Here is a 24106-nt window from a genome sequence, read left to right as displayed (position 1 = left end):
CAAATTTCACAATCTAGAAACATTTATTTACATCACGTGGATCACTTCAACGGATTAAAAACCTCCACCGGCTCACATAAGTTACAGCGCTGATCACAGATCAGTTTCGTCTCCAGGATGAGTCCAAAGTTGGAGATGGCTTTTGCCACCGGCACGAATACACACACATATATTCCATCGATGATGAGCAAGAGAAAAAGTTTCCCTGGGCATTAAAGAACCTTTTTGTGTGTTCTCCCCAAGAGACAACATGTCTTTGATCAGCGCTGAATTTCAGAGAACCTTAGCAATTGTGGGGGTCATAAACTTGTAGTGTTTTTCCTTTTTTTTTTAAAGAAACTTCTGACCTGGCAACCAAACCATCACAGTCTTGGTAATGAGGTCATTGGAGATCAATGCTTCCTCTAGAATTCTTAACAACAGCAGGGACAAGCAGAAAGTCGCGGCGGTGGAATGAAACACCAAGAGCAGATGATTTCATGATCACATCTGGAGTATTGCAACTGTCAGGGGAGCCGCTATCGTTCCCTGAGGAACACCGCTGTTAAGTGGGATGATTTGCAAAGTACTCCAATGAGCCTCTAATTTACACAAAGTTCAATTGTGATGGGACAGTTGAAACCAAAACACAAGAAGTATAAATGAATGTAATCTATAGGAAACACTGATTTTTCACACACTTATAAAGATTCAGCTCAGAGTATATACTTGATTTTAATACGTTCTCATGTCTGTACAGGTCCTCGACTGTTTCAAATAGCAGGGCAACAAGACACAAATGATTCACTGGTATTCCGAAGCACAGCAATGTAAGCCTGGAGCTGACCTGGCGGAAGTCAGGATAGAAAATGTAAAGCTTCTCCATTCATACACCTTTAAATATTCTTATTGAGCACGGCGACCACAGCGTAGCCACAAGTCCAGCTGATTTGTAAGATTGTCTCCCATGACCTCATTTGGAATCGCATCGAGTGCTTTGTAAAGACAACTCGAATGCTTCTTCCTGCGGTTGGATCGAATGAGCCACCTAATTCTGGTTTCATCGGGTGTCGGAATCAACCTGGACCATAATAGAGGACAATCGTTATGAGGATCAGCTGAAAGCGGAGCCCTCGACAGGTACACGGGCCACAGCAAACCAGAACCCAGGAAGGAGTCTCAACATTCATCTGCGGTCTTTGTACGGAGACTAAAGAGTGAGGAGCAGTTTGCATCTTTTTCTTCAAGAATCAACTGAAGTACTTCCTGAATTACAAGTAAGGATACCCCGACTCACCCCCCCCATCCCCGAAAACGACAAGCTGAACTCGTGCCAACTCTTGAGTTTGAGTTGCACCTGAGCTACGAGCCCCTAACTTTAGGTCTTTGAGTAATAAATAAATACAACACATCAATATGCAAGGATTAAAATCAGAATTAAATGCTACTAGTTATTTGTGTGTGTGTGTGTGTGTGTGTTGAAAGTCACTCTTGCAGCTCAAGTGTTGAGTCGTTTGCGGCACTGGTTGCATATAACTTGCCAGAACATAGAAAAGCATAGTACTGAATCCCTGAATGGTGTTTTGGGACAGTTTCACTGATGCGGTTTCAAAAAAAAATACCCTTGAAAAGAGGATTCATCGATTCATCTGATTATTTTTCTTCTTTGGGAGGACAATAGCTCGAGCTATTTGAAATTGTGAAGACGGGAGACTTTTAAATTTGAGGTAGTGCCAAGCTTTCGGGGAAAAAGAAGAGCCGCTGACGCAAAGCTCACGCTACAGTAACAAAATACATAAATGGCTTTTTGACTTCCTTCAGGTCTAGCACCTTGCTGAAATGTGCATACGTTTTATTCCAAGCTTGACTAATAGCAGTTTTGATTATTGTCGGGAAAACAAAAAAAATCACACCGCTGCTCGTTTTTTCAGAAGGGGAGGGGGGGCAACGCATCCCTTCAAACATTCCCCCAACTCTGATTTGAAACCGCATCACGTGAAACAACCCCAAAGCTCGAAGAGAGACTGCAGTTTTAGCGGCACCAGTGTGTGACGTCCATCGGAGCAAATAAAAAGTTGCGGGTTTGAGCGAGAGGGGGCGCTGTTGCTCCTCCGACAGCGACATATACATCCATTTGGCCTGACATCTACAAGAGGAAATATGGTGGAAGAAATGGCACCGAGATGAAAGATGCTCTCCCTGCCTCCTCTCGTCTGATGGCGGCACAGACGTGGCGTGTTTGGTTTGGGGGGGGGTGGCTGTACGAAAACAGGAAATAGCACATGACTGGCAGTTTGGTTTGGTGGGAACCCAACCCGGATTGTTACGACCGATGACTTGAGTTGAGACTGTGAAAGGCGTTAAAAGTCACAACCAGTGCTGAAGCGAGACCTGGCACAACGCCTCGGGTCAGCGGGCTCACGCCGGAACCTGAATTGAACAAAGAGCGGCAGTCTTGTGACTTCACTGTCCAGCATTAGTGTCGAGATGAGGTGAGAAGAAGCACAAGTCACCACCTGACAAAATCTGTTCTGGGAAGGGTGACAGTGAGGAGGATGGCTAGCAAAGATTCCTGAGGCGTAGAAACAGAGAGTGGAAACCCTTAGTAGTAGTCAAATGCGATGAGTGCAATCAAACGGCGAGGTCGGAGGTTCGATCCCCGGCCGTTGTGACCGTCTCCGAGCGTCCTTGAGACACTGCACCCCGATCGCTCCTGATGATGTCATCGGGAGGTGAATGAGGAAGCCGAGTGAAGCGCTTTTGAGTACCAAAAGTAGAAGAGCGCTATACAAGTGACCGCCCGTTTAGCAAACAAACAACTGAGCTGGCTCTGCTGAGAACATTTTCAAAAAACGGGGGGCGAGTACCTTTGGAACCTTCCTCAAGACCGTACTTCAAACCTCAAAGACAAACGAGGGGGTGACTATAAAAAATCCAGACATCAACCATTTTACAAATGAAAGGGGAAAAACTTTTCACCGCTGTTCTAAACTAACCGGCTGAACGAAAAGAAGAAAACGAAACAAAGCGAACAAAAAAAGGGGGGCAAGCAAAAAAAGCGGGAACGCTCGCTGACGTGCGGCCGCTGCCGATCCGCCGACGACATCGCTCATGAGCACCGACGAGGGTTCCGTCGTTTCGATGCGATGAAGCTTGTGAAACGGGCGCGTGAGCAGTAAACTGTTCAAAACAGTGAGCGGGACTAATCATGTGTCCATCTGAACTGAGGTATACCTGGTTGAAGGAGGTCTATGGTTCTTATCATCGTAATGCTTGAAAAATGGATCACCCCTTTCCTCCCCTTCCCACCCCCGTTCCCCTTAAAATAAGATGGATTAACAAGTCGACTGGGTTCATAATACACTATGTACAGCAGCATTACACTAGAAACATTCAAAAAGCCGTTGCTTATTGGCAGAATGTTAGTCGATACTTCAAAAAACAAACGGAACCAAAAAAAAAAACACGCACAAGAAAACAGCAAAAGGTATCAAGAGCCACATGCCCAGATTCAGTTTTTTTTTTTTAAATGTATTTAGAGTTTGGTGAATATCTGCAAGGTCTGTTCTCACTGTAGAAGATCCAGTTGAGCCTCCTGACGTCGTAGTGTATATAAAAAGACGATCCAAACGTTTGGTGAGTCTCGCCGTTTTGACGGCGTCATAAATCGGCCAATTGGTTCAAAGGGTTCAAAATCCTCGGGCACGCGCGTCAACATGAGGGGGAGGGCAGGAGATTGATGCCATGTACGTCCTGAGCGCGAGTAGCGACCGGTGCTTTGCAAAAAAACAAAAACGACGACCAAACCAGAATGAGAAAAGGCGGCCGGCTGACCAACCGGGGCTGGCCGCTCGCCCCCTCCGTGTCCGATGCTCGTCTGGCAGCGTGTCGGCCGATCATAAACTGGACTCCTTGGGCGGGAGGTCCACGTTGGTCACCATGGTGACAACGGTGACTATTTCCTCGGGCCCGATTAGGGGAGCCTGTCGCTGCATTTGGCCGATGCGCTCCTCTATGCAGCCGGCAGACAGTCGGGCCTCGGCCTCTTGGTCCCAGCAGTCTTCAATAGTTTCGCACAGCATGGCGAGACCCTGAGGAATGGCAGATAGCGGGAAATGTGATATGGAGACCACAAGCAAGCTTTCGGGGGAAATTTCAGGATGCGCCTAGAATGCACTTGAATTGAATTTGAGCTTAAGTCAATGTTTGAATGTTTGCAAATCCAACTGTCTGACAACAAGAAACTGAAAGTTAAAGAAAGTTTTCGTGACTCAACCAGTATATTTCCAAAAATGTCCACATGCATGATTTGCTGTGATTTTTTCAGTCTCTCCGCCACGAGAGATTAGTATATAAATGATTCATTAATTATTTTTATTTAATTACTCAGAATTTTATTATTACTTATTTAATTAGTCTGAAAATTATTATTAACATGATTACAAATAATGTATTCTTGTTCATCTGTAAAGGTTAAGTTTTGAAATTATGCAGAAAAATTACGATTGATTTATTAATTGACAATACGTTTTGAAATTATTCTGAAATTTCATAACCCAGTTTTCATAAGTCATGGATGTTAAAAATACAGCAGCTGCACACACACACAGAAAAAAAACAAAACAATGCGGACCGTATGTTTCTGCCAGCAGTCCCGAAGGCAGGGCCGCAGTTTCTTGTGCACAACCACCTCCTGCATGTCCTCCAGAGACGGATGCTGGCCCACCTCTTCCTCGAAAGGCAGCATGTACTCATCTACCGGGCCTGGTGGCGCAACATTCCCCGATTAATACTGTTATTATCCGACGGTCACGTGACCCGGCGACCAATCGTCAGAGCGGCTCACCATCGGCGGCGGTGCAGCGCGCCGCCAGTTCCCACAGGACAAGGCCGAAGGCGTACATGTCAATGCGCAGAAAGGAGTCCCGCTGGAAGTTAATGGCTCCCTCAAGGACCTCGGGGGCCATATAACGCCGTGTCCCCACCTTGACGTCAAAAGGGTAAACATATTGGAAAGGTCAAAGGTGAACGCGACGCAAGGAATGCCTCCGAACATACCTGGCCGTGCGTGTCCCCTGCTGATTTGCCGGCTTCGAATTTAAGAGCGAGACCAAAGTCGGCGATGCAAGCTGTCAGGTTGTTTTTCAGGAGCACGTTCTTGCTCTTGATGTCCCTGGAAAAAGAACGGCGGAGGTTTAGGAAGACAGCAAGGGCAATAACAACAACTTATATCCATCTAGATTTTGCATTTTTAATCAGTGAGTGCAGAACCTGTGGGCGATGGAGGGCTTGTGTCCATCTTTGTGTCCGGGGATGTCTTCGTGGAGGTAGGCCAGACCTCGGGCAGCTGTCTGAGTGATGTGGCACAACTCATTCCAGGACACCACGTTGGCCTTCAGATAGTCTGTCATTGAGCCCTGTCAGTGGGAGACATTTTTTGAATCCATCACACATAGCACATCATAATTGAAACATTTAGGATTTAACCCCTTATTGCCTTCACATTCTTTAATCTTCAATTCTTGCACCAATTAAAATAAATCAAATTGTCCTAATAATGTTTTGGGGACCATCACAATAAACAATGATATTTATATTTGGGGAACATGAAGCAGTTGTTGTAATTTTGGACTATTCTAGATGGCACCGTTGGTTCTAATAAAGGGATTTAGAAAATGGCAAGTCAGTGTGCTATATTGTACTTAGTCAGCTCAATGTTGAACAAAGGGTGCCATTGAGAGGAGTAAAAAAAAAAAAATCCTATCCATGAAGTTGGACCGGGTCCCATCCAAGTCTGATCAACTGTCTGTAGAATCAACTGTAGAAGTCATTTTCAATTGAGAGCAGAAAGCAAAAACCAGCACCAGGAAAAAAAAAAAAGTACTATCAGTCGAGTAACGTGTAAACAATGACTGGTTCTGTTAAGGCCCTAAAGCTGTTTAAACTTGAAAATGATATTGTGGTGACCTCACAATCATCAAAAAGACACGTCACAATGCTAATATTTGTTTATTTCTGCAGCTAAGGAAATGCCTGAGGACAAATGGTAAAGGAGACCAAAAAAATTTATAATCTGTTTACCCAGCTGTCCTCATTAAAGTCGGGAAAGTCATATGAAGCAAACATTAAATGGAGGCAAACTGAACCCAAAAGATAAGAGGACAACTAATAATAATAACGCGATGCAATTTGTTCTGACAGTTAAACGCTGCCGATTGTGACCACTAGGGGGCAGGCAGCATCCGCTGATCCCTTACGTTGCCTTGTTTTTTGAACAAAATATCCCTTTGGTACTATAAGCAGATCCCAAAACAAAACCAGCAGTCTTGATGTGAGGAAAAAAATGGCAGTTTCTGCAGGTAGATGTGGTTTTGTGGGTAAACGTGTTATATTGGACCTCCAAAAGCATCGATTCGTCACAATTCTGTGCTCAACCAAATGCAGGCGAAGGAACGGGTTTGCCTTTTTTCCGGCTGCTCTTTAAAAGTGCACAGATGAGGCGTTGTGTAGACCTGAGTTATGAAAGACCCCCGCTGAGAAAACAATTACAGGGGCTGATTTACGAGCCACTTAACTGTGATGTTCTCTTTCTAGTGCAACCTTGCCAAAAAGTCCTTCAACGCAAATGTTTTCCAAGCAATTTCTACTCTGAGTAGCAAGATGAGTGCACCACGCAGTTTTTTTTTCTTTTCCCCTCCTCACAATTTTTTCAAATTGAGAAGGTCGAAAGATTGAAACTCTTGCAAGAGTGCTGATGAGGCCCGCTTCTTTTCAATAAATACAACTTCAACATACAAATAAATAATAATTGTATCATTAGTACAAAAATGTTGATGATACCTTATAGAAATAAAGAAAAAAAATCGGGAAATACAGAGAATGCAGCGGGAACGTGCTAACAATAAAGCATGCATTGAGAAAGGTCACATGACCCGAAGAGAAGAGGCAGCCTACCTTGTCATGGTAGGTGGTGATGAGCCACAGCTCCAAGTCCAGATTGTTGTTTCTTTTCTCCACGCCGATGAAGTGGAGAATATTTTCATGCTTCATGCCATTCACGCTGTAAATCTCGTACTCGTTCTGCCATGAAAGCTTATCCTACGAGATACAAGACGAGGCGGTTATTCCGGCCATCAAGCTAAAAAACTGAACTTGCTGTTAAACCTGACATTGGAAGAAAGTTGCAAATTTGAATCAACTGGGAACTTGCAAAATTCAAGCTAGACTTAAATAAATATAGTCGGGGGGGTGGAATTATACTATGTCTCATCCTGACTTCCACGAAAGTACAGTTGAATATTAAAAAGCAATTTCCTGAAAGGGTTTATTTAGCAAATATTCAGAGGCGAGACATTACAAGCTCCAGGGGAAGAAGCAATTTACTTTGCATGTAGAACAGGACTTCTTCTGTATTTCCGTATGGGGACATTTTTGTTAATATTGGAATGGTTAGAGTTAGTCAGATAAGTAATATTTAACTTATCTTTCAATAAATTTGTCTCGCTTGCTTTTTTTTTTTGTCTTGGTAAAAACACATTTCAAATCCATCAACACCTGAATGGGGAAGATCTTCACGGCCACGTAGTCGTTGAGAAGCTGGGCCTTCCATACGCAGCCAAAGCGTCCCCTGGCCTTCAGTTCAATCAGCTGCAGCGGTTTATGTCCCATGATGGGAGACGGCGGCGAAGGACCGGGATCCTGCGTGGACAGAGTAAAACGTTCAAACTGTCTTAGATTCCAGCGAACCAAAGCTGAGCCGTCATTGCTGTTGTCCTTGCAAGCATGTTCCACATTCCTAGCAAATGTCTATGCAATACCGCTTGCTTCCACAAGAGGCGATAATGAGCCATGATATCGAAACAAATTTTTCATCTGTTAGCATTGGAACCGCATTCATGCATGACATCACGCGAGACGTGAAAACAATGCCGCAGAGTATCGAACGAGACCTCGGGTGCAACGAGCAAAGGATGAACTCTGTGCATTTGTTTGACTGTCTTTGGTCCGAGCCTCAACTCGGAGAAGACACAGATGTACTAGTTTGATGGGGTTATTTTTTTTTTTTGGACCGGTGAGGATGTTAAAACGTGAGCTGCGAGAGGCTTACACCAGAGGGAGAAACAATGAGTGGGGGGAAGGATTACAACAAAGCATGCGTTGGTCACATTTCACACCACGGGCTAAAAAGTAGCCCAAAGATGCTAGCTGGATGGTTGAGGATGTTGCTGGAAACGTTCCAGACCTCCGCAGTGAGTCAAATGAAAGAAGCACGGCGGCAATGTTTCTGTTTTTACTCGAACCTCGGAGGGGCTTAAGCGATAAGCTAGGGCAAGTTTCAAAAGCCTGAGGCCAACCGCATCCACTTCACCATTGTGCGGTGGAAGCGAAAGCTTGTCAAGCCAAGGCTGTTTAAAAGGTCGGCGAAAGGCGAGACCCAGCATACAAATATCGTCTTCATATCTCGCATACGGCAAAATTGAGAAAGCAGCAGCGAACTGCGGGAAACATTTGAATGTATAAATTCCAGCAATTGTGCTGGGAAATGAAAACAACAAGCGGCTTGAGCCTTTAAAAACCAATATGGATGGAATCTGTTGCCAAGGCCCATTCTTTACACGGCATTCTTATTTGGGAGTGCAAAAATGCACTTTTAAAAAATGGCTAGGTGAATATTCATGAATGTCATTTACCGTTAAGTGCTGGCTGTTGTGTTAAATGTGAACCGTTGGATAGATATAAATAAGATTTATTGCACGTTGGGGTTTTTGTTGGAGCTCCTCAATTCAGTGAGGGTGGGATTTTTTTTGGGGGGGGGGGGGGCTCGATGGCACATCTAATATTGGGGGTTTAAACTAGACCTCAGTCAGGACTCACTGGATCCCCTGTCCACTCATAGCGCTACTGCATGAATGCTGACTCAGCACATCGAGTCGCAGCTCGATATTACGTGCAAGTGTGTGCAACAACTGACGCAACGACTTGCAAAAATTTAGCAATAACGGGCTTCGTGGAAAAACTTTAGGATTGACCTAAAACGCACCCAAAATGGGTTCGGCCGTAAATGTTGACGGTAGCTGACATTCAGTCCGGGCACGGGGGTCGTTTTGCCGGTGACAAAATAAAATTCGGTTGTTCTGCAATTTTATGTCAACGTAGCAAAGGTAGTTAAATCGGCGGAGCAGATTCAACCACAATGTTACATAGACATCACACGTGGACGGACATTCACATGAAAAAGGGTGGGGGAGGGGCTGCATTTGGAGCTCGCCTACTTTCCACCATGCACCATATATTTTCAGCAGGAAACATAAGAGACATTCACGCGTGCAATGAACCCAGGCAGCAAAATGTCAATAGATATATAAAAAAAAAAGAAAGACAAATGTGCTGGGTATTAAATGAACAAGATGCTGTGAAAAAAGTGAAGAGAATAAGAAAAAGACAGCCTGGTGGGACTCAAGTGGAGAATTGAAAGTGAACCCAAAAAGGAGGGGAAGAAATTAATCAACTACAATTAAACTGCTCTTACCTCCACCATAATGTGAAAGGGGTGCTTTCATGAAAAAGAACATAAGAAGCAGAGAAAATTGTATGTCAGTTAGAGGATGGAAAAGAGATTGATGGAAGGAGATCTTCACACCGACTCGCTCGTGTCTGGAACGTTAGCAATGGAGCAAAGGCCAGATTAAGATGACAGCGGTGGCAAAAAAGGAAAGATAGAAACTTTCAAGCATGCGGCAACAAGTAAGCAATGAGAATCTCATCGTCCCGTTTTTTTTTAAGCACGTTAAGCGATGATCTGGACTTGATTACAGTACAGGAGACCAATGGATAATTTCAACAGCAAAAATGATCAATGATATGCAAAATTCCTTGAAACTGGCACCAAGATAAGAGTCCAGGTAGTTCTAAGAAAAAAATATATTTTGGGGGAAAAAAACAAACAGGGTGCACATTCATGAAGAAGAACTTCTCGGGAAAAGAATCGGTAGGTTGAGATGATCGACTGAAGTTTGGCAAACGTGTGAAAAATGGAGGCCTGGTGACAAGTATGCAGGTCGCCAAGAAAAAAAAAAGCTCTCACTCAAACGGGATGGGTTTGTTTTGGCAACGGTTCCGCCTCATTTTGCTCTCGAGTCATTTAGGATCAGACAATCTTTGTTCTCTGCAGTTTTTGACATTTGGCTTTTTTAATTGAGTGGTTAATGAGCAATACGATCTTCACAACGCAATTTTCACAATGGTGATCTTTTGAGGAGCGGGAGATGTGGATGCTAAAAGTCAAGTGCTTGAAGGACCTGCTGGAATGTTTGCACAATCATTAACATTGCATGGTCCAAGTGCCCTTTTCAGCCATTACGATTTAAACTAGGGCCACTACTAACCATTATTTGAATCATCATTTCATCTGGCGATTATTTTATCGATTGAATCGTATCAAGTGGTTTGATTGTATTCAAAATAATTTTAAAAAATTAAAATGCTTTTTTTTTTTTTTTGCACTAACAATTTGAAATAACTGATACTGAGTTGTGGTCCAAAAGGTGTTTTTAAAAAGTAATTGCAATCGTTTTCTTTTGATTCAACACAAATATAAGCAGCCGGCTTTCACGTAGGATGACGGCGATTGGAGAATATTAAATATTGACGAGCGGAAATCCGGGCACTTTTTAATAATAATAAAAAAAAGAAGGCATTAAACGTTTAATCAATGAGCAAAAACTATTATCGATTTAGTTGTCGATTAATCGATTCATCATCGCACTTCTAATTTGCATTGTACAAATTACACCCAAACACACACGTTGACAACTTTCCCAAACTGTGACGCTAGTTATCATGAAGCCTGACGTTTGAACAAAGGAGCTCTGGCTTTGCCTGTTTTGGTTGCGGTGGCAGTTAAAGGCAGGGAAAGCCCAATATTTCAGTAAAGGAAGTCAATACACGAAAAAGGAATTTGGCTTCCAGGCAAGAGTTTGGCTGTCTTAACACAGTGTTTTTTTTGTTTCTTTTTAACGGTGAGGCACAGTCCCATTTAGCGTGTTTGTATGCAGTTGATTAAATGATATACTGCAGTTACTTTTCATTAGTTAATTCACAACTGCATATCATTTTGCTTTAGCTTTCAATTATTGATGTGGTTAAAGGCATCTTGTGGTGTTTTTTTTTTTTTTAAACACCGCTGTTCATTAATTCAGAGTCAAGAAAAAAAACAGTGCAAAACTATAATTACAGCTTTCATACTATCATTAAGACTACACCATAACACATTTGTTGAGTTAGCTAAAGTTGACCGCTGAATTATTTACACGCAGTGATTATGCATCGTTTGTATAAACGCTTTTCGATGTGTCGACACATTGAATGAATGGCAGGAAAGTCTCAATGAGTTCAACGTCTTTAGGCTAGCATTAAAGAGCAACTTAAAGGGATATGGTTGAGCATTAAATGGAGGGATCGATAACGCTTTCATGACTTGTGTTAAGTATAGAACTACTTTTAATTTAATGTACTTTTAATAGTGCCTAGTGTTTAATGCCTCCACCATTGTTTTTTTTTTTCTTCACAAAAATGAACAGCGGCTTTTCTAAATTTGAGCGACAACTTGCATTGGGGATGTCCCAATCACATTTTTGGCACCGGGTCCGGGTTGCTTGATTTTAAGACTTTGACAATTCTTGGTAAATTGTCTCATCTATCTTCATTTTTATTTATTCGATAAACGTACATGACACCTTTTACCTCGCTAAAAGCCCTTTGCGGCAGCAACACAAAATATATTTTTAGTGTATATCAGTAAAGAGCCGGTCTAAAATAAACAACAAAAAACAGGTGGTGCAGAGATACTGTTATGATCGCCGGCGCTAGCATTAGCTTACTTTGTAGCTTGACTGAAGTGCTTGTTTACAAGACGTGTTCATAAATACTGTGAGGGGATTTATTTTGTGTTATGTTTGGTTGGATGGACAAGTCTTCTGCTTTTGACATGTTTTAGTCAATCAAAAAGTAAAGGCTACCTCGTTTGAATAAAGCAAAAAAAAAAAAAGAAAATGCTACATCGGCCTAAAAAAACTACAAATATGTCAACCGGAAAGGAATGCGCACTTGAAGTTATCTCATTTGCATTTAAATAGGCCGCACTTCAGAACAAGTAGAAAAGAGGGACCTGTGATGGTATCAAAACCAGGAATTCAGACAAAAGCATCGCTGTTCCATTTTAAAAACGTAAAACGGTAGAATTTATTACCGTGATACTTGGGCTTTAAAGTTTAATCAGTTACCAAGTAAACAATTGATGCCACAGTGTTTTTAATGAAAATCTTTCTTGAGATCTTGTTCTATATTTTCCTGGGCATGATTATATTTCCAGCGTAGTGTGGCTCAGAATCAAGCAGTAAAGTGAAAGTCTCTCATCTCTCCCTCTCCCACACGATCCAGCCACCACCTCCGCTACTCTCCCAAGCAGCTTGTGTGTTTAGTTTTGTTTGCCTATATAAAGTGTCATCAATAATGCAGAGGCCCCGTGACTTCCCTTCCATACAATAGAGGTGCTTGCATGGAACTTAAAATGAAGCTCAGGATGCGCTGGAAAAATACAGTGGAGTCTTCTGCCATAAACGCTGAAGATGAGGGATGGAGCCAAAACGAGGCCTGGTGTTTGAAGCGTGTGTGTGTGTGTGTTTTCGTGTTTCCTTACATGTGTGGGGACGAGGGCTGCCGGATAGGCCAACTTGTGGTGTCGCCACATCCAGAAGGAGAAGAGGACGACGGCGGCCAGTCCGATGATGGGAACGAGGGAGTAGAGCAGAGTGCTGAAGAGTTGAGGCTTCTGGGAAAAGGGGTTGGATGTGGCTGCAAGGACGGAAATGACAACATTTGAGATCTTGTTGACCCATCAGGAAATGAGAGGTGGATAAAAAAAAAAAGAGCCTCGCTGCTCCAAAATCTTTGAAGGGAGTGCAAACGCATGCGCACGCATGCACGCAGCAGGACGAGTAAATCCATCTTGTGACATCACTTAATCCTCAGGTCAAAAATCACAACGCTCTGAACTGTGACTGACCCCTTCACGCAGGAGCAGGGTGGGTACTCGAGTAATCGATGGAATGACAGATCGAAAAATTTATTTGCTTGTGTATGATGTTGAGATAAAACTTTGGCTGAAGCTAGACTGAGTGCGGTGCGTGTGGGGGCAGGAGACGGTGATTTGCAGCGGGACAGGTTTACACAAGAATCAAAACTTTTTTTTAAACACAGATGACGGCATTTTGTCAGCTGACTGCAAAATATGCTCTGCAAAATGATGAACTCTGTTCAGACAGCGCAAGGGAACGGGCGGGGGCGGGTCACCCAATGGACTAAAACACCGATGTTCAAGGTGAATGTGTTTATGAATTTTGTAAAAGCCTTTTGATTTGAAAGTTTATTGAATTTTATTTTATGTCCATCCAAACTTTATCAGCTCAAAATGAAACCCAAACATAACATAATAATTACTTTGCAAATCCTTGAATTTAATCAAACTCTCCACCCCCACACAAACAGAGACCAGAGCAGGTGTTTTGACCATCACAAGTATTTCTCCAAATTAAAAATATAGATGCGTGCAATCTTTTGGTAACATTTGCCCAGTGCAAATAAAACACAGAATTCATAACTTTGAAAAATATTCAAAAGCATTCGTGGATGGGTACAAATTAGGGCTGGGCGATATGAATGCTACGAAATAACGATTTCATATTGTTTGATATCGATATATATTGTTTTTTTATAGTGCTAACTATTAAAAATAATGGGAACATTTTAAGTAATTTAATAGTTTTTTTTGGTTTATTTTATTATATAATCAGTGCAAGCATTCCCATTGTGTGTGTGTGTGTGTGTGTGTTTGTTGACAATACATACTGTAGGCTGTTGACTGGTGCGTGTCGCTTTGCGGGGTTGTATCGGGTGCGTAGAGGAAGCGCTCGTTGCACATGTTGCCTTCGCAGCAGCAGAAAAAAACGTCAGGATTCTCCTTCTTCTCCACACACTCGTTGCTGTAAAAACAAGACGGAATGAAAAGCTACACATTAGAGCGGAACAATTTTTTTTCCAAGCTAATACAATTTAGTCTTGTTTCTGCAAATCGTTACACCTGTCAGTTGCTCATCGCTAGTTGCGTTAAGCTAACGCGAAGGAAATCAGATTTGTCAGAAAGTTTTGTAAACCTTTCCACATGACCTGTACTACAAAGTCCAAGATTCTATGCGTTCTCATTTGGAATTTTAAAAAACCCCAAAAAGACAAGGGCATATTACATGGCCTTCAGAAAAAATGGGTACAGACAACATCTGTAATTCAAAGGTGCGTGTAACTGTACTAGTCCAAAAAAAAAAAAAATCCCGGAGAGACGGAAAATCTGTCACGTAGGCTGTACCACTTGCCATTTCCTTGCCTTGAACAATCGCAAAATATAATGTATACAGTTCCAAAGTCAATCTCACTCTGGCTTTGACACTCTCGCAGCCATCAGATAAGACGGAGGAAGTGGCAGCCGCCCTAGAGCCTAGACTTGTTATGGACTCTCCGGGGAGGCAAGACGGCGCCATCTCTGCTAGAGCTCTCCAAATCTATATTGACTGCAACTTCAGTCGCCACCGCACGACAGCAAATGAGGGCGTCGAGCGAAATAAACAATAACCTAACCTTTTTTTTTTTTTTTTTTCATGAGCTTACTTCTCATGTGTCGAGTTAAAAACTAACGAAGTCCAGTAATCCCTCGTTTATCGCGGATAATTGGTTCCAAAACCACCCGCGATAGGTGAAAATCTGCAAAAGAGTGTCACCCTCTCATTTTTAACATACATAATTTTTTGGTGTATCAATAGATGTATATTAAACCATATAAGTGCATATGTTATCATTAGAACATTAAATAAGTTTCAAACAAGTAAATACTATATTAATGGTATAAATAAGAAAATGTTTAAATAATATAAATATGATACGTGTGTGTGTGTACCATTTGTAGATGTAGCTAAAGTATACATACTGTAAATATGTTTTTAGAACGCTTTTATTATTATAACAACTTTTTTTACATACATACTGTAATATGTTTGTAAATATGTGTTTAGAACTCTTATTATAAAAAAATACAACAAGGTACAATATGTTTTTAGAACTCTTATTATTATACTAACTTTTTTTTCTTCTTTTTTTTTTGAAGTTTTTTATTCTTTCTGGGGGGTAAAAAATCCGCAATGTACTGAAGCCGCGACAAATGACCCGCGACGTAGCGAGGGATTACTGGAATGTGCTTCTTTTGCAAGCATACCTGTCATAGCAATTGATGTCGTCCAGCCAGCAACCCTGCTTGACGACCTCCACGGTGCCAGAAATATTCTTCCACGTGGCAAAGCAGTGCCGCCTTTTATCCTTATCGCCATAGCAGGGTTCAGTGCCGGTGCGGTTGGTGCGTTCCTTTTCCCAGTTGGAGTTGTAGTAGCTGCACTCCTGAGTCTCGGAGCGTCCCAGGATCGCGCCTGGCAAGAACAGAGACAAAAATCATTCATCTATTTTATGCCATTTGATGCTCGGGATTGGTCGAGCAACTGTGATGTTATTTTCAGTCGACAACAATAGTTTACAAAGTTTATAAATGCTAGCTTATTGGGTGATGTAAAACAAATTGGTGAAGAACACAATCAAAATTGTTTCTTTTACGTAAACTTAAACTGTCCTTGATTTTTGTTGACAAAATACGATTCAATGTGTATATGTGTCATGTAAACAAAATACTTTGTTGGAATTGGGGCGGGACACCATAAGCAAGGTTGCTTCATCCTGTTTCCCATTTTGGCAAGTCGTGTGTATGTTTAGTGCATACAATCAAAACTGTGATAAAACTATGTACGTGCAAAATAAAACAAATCAGTCAATCAATCAATTACAAGCTGGATGATCGTGTCGATTCATCTTTAAATGTCGATTCATAAAATGGCTGTGCAAACGGGGAAGGTCGGCCGGGGTGCTTCTGAGTAAGTCAGACCGAGTGACAAAAGCGCTTTGGAGATGCTTCATTTCATGTTTTTGCTTGGAAAATAGGTCAGTTTTTGTTCTGCATCAATAGCAATCGTCGTGCACAATCCCAAAATAAAAAGGTACAATTGCTCAAAAGCCTGCAGTCAAGTTGACCAACCAACGCCATTCAGTCCTCCAAATATGAGATTTAATGAGGTGAACTGTGACCTAGTTTAACCGCAACTTTAATTGTTCCCCCACTCAAACACCAAGCCAACTTCTTAACTCGCTGCTGTGAAAGATGCCTCCTTAGTTGAAGCTCATATAAACTCTCTCATGTTTGGACATCTGAAAAAGGCAAATAAACTCAAATTGAAGTGTTGTTTACATCCGTGGTGCTCATCTCTATTGCACTTTTCACTTGACTGCGCTACTTTTTCATGCACCAGCCTATTAAATAACACAGCAGGGGAAAAAAAAAAGGAAACACAAAAATTAAAAAAAAAAAAAATGTTGCATCAACAGATTATTGAATTAAAAACCAAATTGACACACAGTGAGCTCAAAAAGCCACATTCACCTTCTAATTGCTGTGTCTCGGTTGTGTCACTTGCGAGTGTGTGTGAACAGAGAAAAATTTATATCTTGGGGTTATGTTGAGCTCGGGAAGCAAAGGTATCGATTAATCATGCTTAACTGTCCATCAGCAAAGAAAGGATGGACATTTTTTTCCAAGCAAATCAGCTGCAAGATAATGTTTTCCCTAGATTTTCCACCAATCTGTGGTTGTCTTTTTTTACAGCCCCCAAAATTCCTAATCGAGTAAAGGTTAATTTTTGGAAGGCCGACTCAACTTGTTAGACCTTAACGATGACAAGATGCGAATTCTACTGATGGATGAAACGTGAGCCCAACGATTAAATGTAGCATCTGGCAACATTGGCTACATTTTTTTTTTTTTTGGTGGGGGCATTTCTCAATGTCTGACAGCCACAGATGTTACATCATTGTCTGTTGAAATAATGAGTGAGAGAAAGAGAGAAAAAAAAATAAAAATTAAGAAACTTCCTTCAAACTTTTAATATGCATATGTCTACATGGTACATACCAACAACATGCCATCTGATTGGCTGAGACATCAACGTGGTCTACGATAGGTTCCGTCAAACCTTACGCAACAACAGGCAGAGACAGCACAATATTGACACAATAATTCTCCATTTTGACAGTAAGAGCAGCAACTTGAGTCAATCAGATGGCAACGGTGAGTAGCTGGGTGGGCTCGCCACTCGCTCACAAAGGCTGCACTCTTTCCACCGCGGCCACGGTGCGAGAGGAGGGGGGGGGGCATTAAAAAGCACCGTACTCAGCGACTGAATTCAATCCCTTTAATCCCCACTGGTATGCTGCAGCGACAAATGCCCATTAGCCTCTGCTTCGATAAGCGTCGATGGGGAGGACACCGGGGCGGGTCACGGGAGCAAGTTGGCGTAAAAGCTCGGAGACACTCGTGCGTCATGAGGAGCAAATAGCCGACGCATTCCAAACATTCTTGTCAAGATGAGCCCTGCAAATTGTCTCGTTATCTCTCGGAGGACAAAAGGAGGATTTGCGCCCCCCGTTTGAATTGTTTGGATTCACTCGAAGGGTGTGTTGAGTGCCACTTGGGCTTAAAGCTGTATATTGAATTTGCTGTCATGTTGCCGTATCTTCATCAATCGGCCAATGAGTTAAAAGGGGAGCAGGTGGGACGCAAGCCATCAGACACACTATTTATACCCGTGTGGGTGTGCATTTGAGATGATGGTGGGTCCAGTTTAGCCAGAGTCGCCACAAACATCTGCTCGACTTCAGGATGCACTCGTCGTGTTTGACACGCGCTTGTCCAAATCTAAGCCGTGCTGATTCCACTCGGCCCGTCTTGAGATTTACTGCCCAGTCATTTCACGCAGCGGTGTTGAGGTGCAAAAATGAAATGTCGCTATCTGGAATTGCGATCCTATTGCATATGGTATCATATCGCCGCAGCGAATAAACTTCAAGTATCTGCAAGGTTTATGGTTGTGTTTATCAGCCCTGAGCAGTTACTGATTACTAAGAAGCACAGCAGTTAAAAAAAAAAGTCTCAGGGAGAGAGAGGGCTGAACGATTTGAAGAAAAAAGTTGTGTTGTGATTTTTCAGACAGATATTACGAACAAGCAAACTTCAAATACTTTTTCGAAACGTTTAACACAGACTGATACTTAGAAAACACAATTGGCCAAATGGATACTTTTCAAAAACAAATTTGATTAAAAGTACACTAACAATTCGTTTCAAAATAGAACACATCTTTCACGTGAGTAAAAGACGGCAAACGTGACGCAAAGGAGAATGTTTGTTTTCACTTTGCAAGGTACATGCGGTCAATCAAAGTACAGCCGCCTTGAAAATACTGGCTATTGTTGACATCACAAAAACTGCATCGACTTTTATGTTTCACTTTGGCAGGCAAAACACGCACTCAATTTCTTGGTTGGCAAAGAAATGCGTGTTTGGTCAAATAGGTTTGGCGAACATAATTCAAATCACAGCATCTTCAATCTCTGAAACAAAAATTCTCCCATCTGACATACATTGTGAAAGTATTTATACATTTGTGAGCTGAAGGTTTTTGTTTATTAACGACGTGAAAACATTTTGAAAATGTTTCAATTGTGTACGCCACACAGGCCGATGTTGCGCAAAGTGTGTGTGAGAGTCTTGGAAAATGTGTCAGAGGTTTGGAATTTGTGTTAGGAGGATTGTAAAAACTATATATGCATAGCACACAAATCAAGTCACATCACTCACATCAATCAAAAAAAAAAGGCTTGACTCACCGCGTGCAGTGATTTACATTTTTCAAAATTTCCAGCGGCCGGCACTCAATCAAAGAAGCTTTGCATTTTATTGAGTTGCACTTGTTCACCTCAACCCAACGAGAATCCAAAGCTGTTTCTCGACATTTTTGCTTTTTCTTCCAGGTCTTGTGACAGACCAGAAGATGGTCGACGCGCTAATGTAACCTCACACCGCCGAGCGGGAGGATCGATATCCGCCCGATACTGCTGCACTGCACAAAACGCGAGCCTCCGTGCGGAGCATCCGGTAGTCCCGGTGGGAAGAGAACAAGTACATTCATTCCACATCTCCACGGAAACAAAACCATGTTTATTTTAGAGGCTTGACTCCGGCGCCCAGCGAGTTCCCATTTGACAGGTAACCGCAAAAAAAGCAGCGCTTCATCAATTGCATAATTCAGCAAAGGTGGATTTGATCTGCTAACGCTAATTGTGCATGTTGACACGCCTTCATTATCTCAGGTTAATTACGCCGTACAAAATTTAAATAGATACATAATTGATAACATTTTTTTTTTTTTTTTAGCTTTCACTTCACTGACACATATAGCTCAGTAAGTAATGCTACGCTGCAGTGTGAAGTTCAACATATGACATTCACCCGCTTTCTCCAAGTCTCACTTTCTCATTATTGAAAGAAAAGTGAACCTGAAATGACAATGCTTGTAAAGATGGAAAACCTCCAAGGATTCCTTGAAATGACTCGTCAGCATCGCCAACTTGGCATCTACTCGTCAGCAATTTCAGAAGGGTGGGTAGACTGAACTAACAAGGCAATACTTGCAGAGGAAAAACAAATAGTTACACATCAGATAAGCTGACAAAATCAGATCAGCAGGCCTCCAGAGAGCTTCGCGCGTGACGTCACGGCAGCCTCTAAAATGGTTCACTGCTGCAAACGTTGACTTTGCACTCATTGGGCATCTTTCTTTTATAATCCGCATGCTAGATGGGCAACGGAGCAAAAAGAAAAAAAGAAATGGGCAAAGTGATGTTTTTTTTACGCAAAAGCCATGATGGCTTCTTCTGCCATTTCCGGTATATTTAGACAATCGTGTCAGTGATTTGTTCTTATCAAAAGTGCGGACACGCAAGTCCTAATCAAATCCGATCCTAATTTTAAATCCAGATTGATTGGATCAAAACAATTTTGTGTCTATAAACAAAGCCATTGAGGGAATGAATCCAAATGTTCACAAGCACGCTGTCACGACATGAAAACAATGCTGCTGCGTGCGGATCGACTGAATCAAACCGGCTGTGACCTTTGCAAGATAACAGTTTGTCACTGGTTGAGCTGCATCGACAGCTGCTGTAAGCATGTTGCATGCAAATGTATGGACAAATATGACACTTTTGCTTCAATAGTTGGCTGTTTTGCTCCAACCCCTTAATTAAGGTATGGGCCGATTTACAAAAATGTTCTGCAACGCAAATGCAAAATGTTGCCAACTCAAAATATTTTTCCCAAAGACACAAAATGGTAGCAGTTCAAAATAACCCTAAAGAAAAGATATACTGCAAAAAAGCCATCGCTGAAGATCAGAATTGAGCATTCAAACATATTTTTACAGTATGCAGTACTTTTCTGAAATGATCCGCAGCATTAACTTGAGTTGGAGTGCTTAAATCATCTTGCAGTTTCTACTTCACATATTGTGCATGCAACAGGGGCAAATTCACCCAAAGGAACAATTTTGGTTCAATATAGACTTATACTTTGTTGGTAAAATGTGCAAAAAAGATAAAAACAACACGGGTCACACAAACGATGTCAGGATGAGACCCACCCCCGTTCCCCCGCGGGGTTGCATTGCACCGCATTCTGCACAGACAACAACCGGCATACAGTGCACACAACAAACATGGGGCTGAAATCCAAGTACAATACCTTCACACCCACCTGAAGAGCAGGAGATGAGGAAAACGGCGAGGGCCAGTTTGGTGGCGTCTCCCATTTTCCATCCGAATCAGATCCTCAGATTAGAAAGAGTTTAAAAATATATGTAAGAAAAATAAAAGTTACACACAAAAAATCCTCACAGCGGCGGAGTCAGAAGGAGGTCTGTCTCTGCAAACAGGACATGTTCAAAACCAGATAAATCCAAAGATAGCCCGGGTAATGCAAAGAGGGGGGAGGGGGGACTTGCTTGGTATTTCCACGTTTACAGATGGAAGGCGATTTCTTCTTGGCATTCAAGCCGACGCTAGCATACGTTTGCCATGCTGCAGCATCGTTACGAACAAACACGGTTTTGTTGCAACGATTGTTTTGTCAGAGCACCGGAACGGGGAACCGAGCCGCAACCGGACAGAGGCAATATCCATCGGACTGGGAATCAAGCGCACTCCGTCCTCCAATCAAACTTGTCCTCGCTGAGCTGCGTAGCATTGCATTAAAACGTCAAATTGGAATCCATTTCCCAATGTTAAAGCACGACAACACGATGCATTGGGTCGATTTGTGTCCAACTCCGTGAGCTAGCCCAAATATTGCCCAATAGTCCAACAAGGCAAGCAGGCCAGAGGCAGAATCGGTTCGCCGCTCGAGAAGGCAAAAACAGCGCCGACTGCGAGGCGCTCTCCACTTAAGCCTCTTCAGTAGCTGTCCTCTTCGAAATATGCTCGATGAGATATGCTCATTTGACGAGTGCAACCGGTGGAAGAGGAGTTAATCCACCCATGTAAGATGTTTTTCGAATTAAGGACGCGTTGCACCGTCCACCGTCAAAGTCGTCCACCGCCGTCGCCGCCGCCGTTGGTCGGGACAATCCAAGATGGCGCACGGAGCCGCAACGAGAATATGGATTGTCACATTTCCGGTGAAGCATTTCAAAATAATAGTTTGGTAGAAAATGACGTTCAGATTGGTAAACAATCGCGTAAATTTGAATGCTTTTAGATTATATAAAAACGTTACCCACGTTTTACCAATTTCTTCTTGTGATTGTTTTGTTGTAAAAATCAATCAAATATGTGATATCCGGTAGATGTTCTTCTTACTCCTGTAAACTTGACTTAAATATTTTACGAGCGAGAAGGTTGCCGGTGGGTTTTTTTTCATTCCGTTTGCCAATGTGACCGACACCGATGAGTGCTTTAAATCCAAACTACGTTTAGTGCCGGTAGTTTTATTAGCTCATTCTAATTCACATCACATTGTATAATTCTCCATTCGAAAGTGTCCTCAGTTGACTCATGAAGTCCTCCAATCACCTCCAATTCAATTTTAAATCCATTTCTCAAAGGGTAGTTTTGCCTTTCTTTGCTTATTTTTCCATAGATGGGTGGACACTTCAAAATTTATTGTGCACGTTACAATCTTAAAATATATAGTATATGCATGTACAGTATAGTAAGTTTCAAAAATCAAAACACCTATACAGAAGTGAGCAGCAGTAGTTCTGGATTTAAATCTTGGTTATGACCTTTCTGTGTGAAATTAGCTTGTTCAGTATGTGCTGGTGTGGATTTTTTTTTTTCCACCCCAGGTACTCAGGCTAATTCATCCTCATTCCTAAAATATGCATGTTGGGTTAATTGAAGACTAAATTGTCCAAAGGTGTGAGAGCTCCTTTGTATAGCTGTGTCCAGTGATTGGCAGGTGACCAGTCCAGAGTTTACCCCTCGCAAACCTCGATTTGAGGACAAGAAAGGATGGATGTCCAGGTCTTGTATATAATACAACTAAAATGTCTGCATCTTATGTGTCACTTATTGTAATGTGGGTCAAGACAAATAAAACGCCACAATGTAGTGACATACTCTTCTATACTAGGCTTCAGGATTGGTTGGGTGCTCTGTAATCAATGCTGAGAATACCATGAAGTCCAGATATAGGCTTGGCCCATCCCCAAATCTGTTTGACACTAATCCCTCTAATAGCCCGGAACAGATCTCAAACGTAGGCGCTGCTAAACGATTACGAGGTCAAAGGTCCCAGGGGGATCGTTCTTCCAAACTGGAAGCTGAGTCACCTTTACTACACAATAGTGGGGTGGTAGCTTTCATTCTCAGTAAAACGCACACTTCTGTACATAGCTTCGGGCACAAACACTTTCAGGGTGAAGAGTTCAGTTTCCTGTCGACGATATTTCCCTTGCAGCGAGTTGGAACAAAAAGGCTCCTGAAATCGACGAAGATTAAATTGATTATTTCGCACGTTCACCAATTCAAGACTTGAATGGTAATTAGCCCGAGGTGGTTGGCATCACTATAAATAGCCGCTTAATTTGATTACATACCATTGTCGGATTCCTTTGTCCTTGCGTCACATGGGATATATAAAGTCTACACCCCCCCCCCTGTTGAAATTCCATCTTTCCATTTTCAACACAGTTTATCCTGTTCAGGGTCGTGGGGTGCTATGAGCCTATCCCAGCAGGCTTTGTGCAAAAATCAGACTACACCTCAAACTGACAAGGGGACAGTTCAACAAGCATTCACACGGAGTGAAAAGCGAACCCGGCCAAATGTGAAACAGGTTTCTCTACCTTTTGAGTGAGGAAGACTTCCACTCCATGAGATTTACTGTCCAGTTCATCCCATTACTCAACTATCAGACGCCAAATCCCCTCTAATGGCATTACACGTGCCAGAATTACGTATGATGATGCTCACTAATGAGAGCTCAGCAGATACCTTACTGGAACCGGTGGCCCCTTTGCACAGAGCAGCCCTCAGGCTTAATGGACTCAGTATTGAGTGTCGGGGGGGAAGTCAAATGTATTGACAAAGGGCTTTTAACAAAAGCAGGTGGTGCATTGCAAAGCGCATTGCAGCACAACAAAACATGTAAATAAACCGGGATGTGGATACACGTGTTGTATTGTTATTGGGTGAGGATTGAAATGTGTTTAGAATGGGCCCGTGTGATCTTTGGGAAAAGAGAGATTGCTGCTCGTGTGATCAAATCTGGCTGTTGCCGTTAGTTCATCTCTAAATGCAAATATTTTAGAATTTCGCTTTTGGTCTTTGAGTAGCAGAGGATTTCCAGAGAAACACACGGCTAATTCCCTGAACTCACTGGAAAATTCTTTTATAAAGCCACTCTCGCTTGCTCATCTTGCTCATCCTGTCCTTGGACATATCTGTGTGATAATACAGCAAAAGAAAAAGCATTATGGAGCCCATGTGAGCTCTTATTGTTGCGTCTTGTACTTCAGTGGCTTTTGCATAACAACTGAGAGCATATAGAAGAAAGCGCTTCCAGACCGTTAAGGTCACAGCAACGCAAAAA

General features: G+C 42.3%; 1 protein-coding gene across 4 annotated transcripts; it reads right to left on the bottom strand.

Annotated features, from left to right (window-relative positions):
- Positions 1-4: 4 nt before the first annotated feature.
- LOC119132297 (activin receptor type-2A-like) lies at positions 5-21656 on the bottom strand. Of its 4 annotated transcripts, none has more exons than XM_037267439.1 (12): positions 20759-21656; positions 15299-15506; positions 13885-14018; positions 12677-12831; positions 9509-9532; positions 7534-7677; positions 6934-7077; positions 5251-5396; positions 5038-5152; positions 4826-4964; positions 4613-4743; positions 5-4070 (listed from the first exon to the last, which is right to left on the bottom strand). In XM_037267439.1, the coding sequence occupies exons 1-12, from the start codon at positions 20823-20825 to the stop codon at positions 3876-3878; spliced, it is 1602 nt and encodes a 533-aa protein (XP_037123334.1). In that variant the 5' UTR covers positions 20826-21656; the 3' UTR covers positions 5-3875. The 4 variants fall into 4 exon arrangements, with proteins under 4 accessions (XP_037123334.1, XP_037123343.1, XP_037123351.1 ...); XM_037267448.1 differs by having other exon boundaries at positions 20771-21656; XM_037267456.1 differs by lacking the exon at positions 9509-9532.
- Between the last annotated feature and the right edge of the window lie 2450 nt (positions 21657-24106).

The sequence above is a fragment of the Syngnathus acus genome, chromosome 2 (assembly GCF_901709675.1).
Source record: "Syngnathus acus chromosome 2, fSynAcu1.2, whole genome shotgun sequence".
Lineage (NCBI taxonomy): Eukaryota > Metazoa > Chordata > Actinopteri > Syngnathiformes > Syngnathidae > Syngnathus > Syngnathus acus.
This window is presented reverse-complemented; position numbering and strand designations above follow the sequence as displayed.

Coding starts and splice junctions, on each gene's coding strand:
- LOC119132297 (XM_037267439.1), bottom strand. CDS start 20,825: ATGGGAGACGCCACCAAACTGGCCCTCGCCGTTTTCCTCATCTCCTGC. Junction 15,507..20,758: donor CTCTTCAGGTGGGTGTGAAG/GTATTGTACTTG, acceptor TGTTCTTGCCAG/GCGCGATCCTGGGACGCTCC. Junction 7,678..9,508: donor CCTTTCACATTATGGTGGAG/GTAAGAGCAGTT, acceptor CTGTCCACGCAG/GATCCCGGTCCTTCGCCGCC.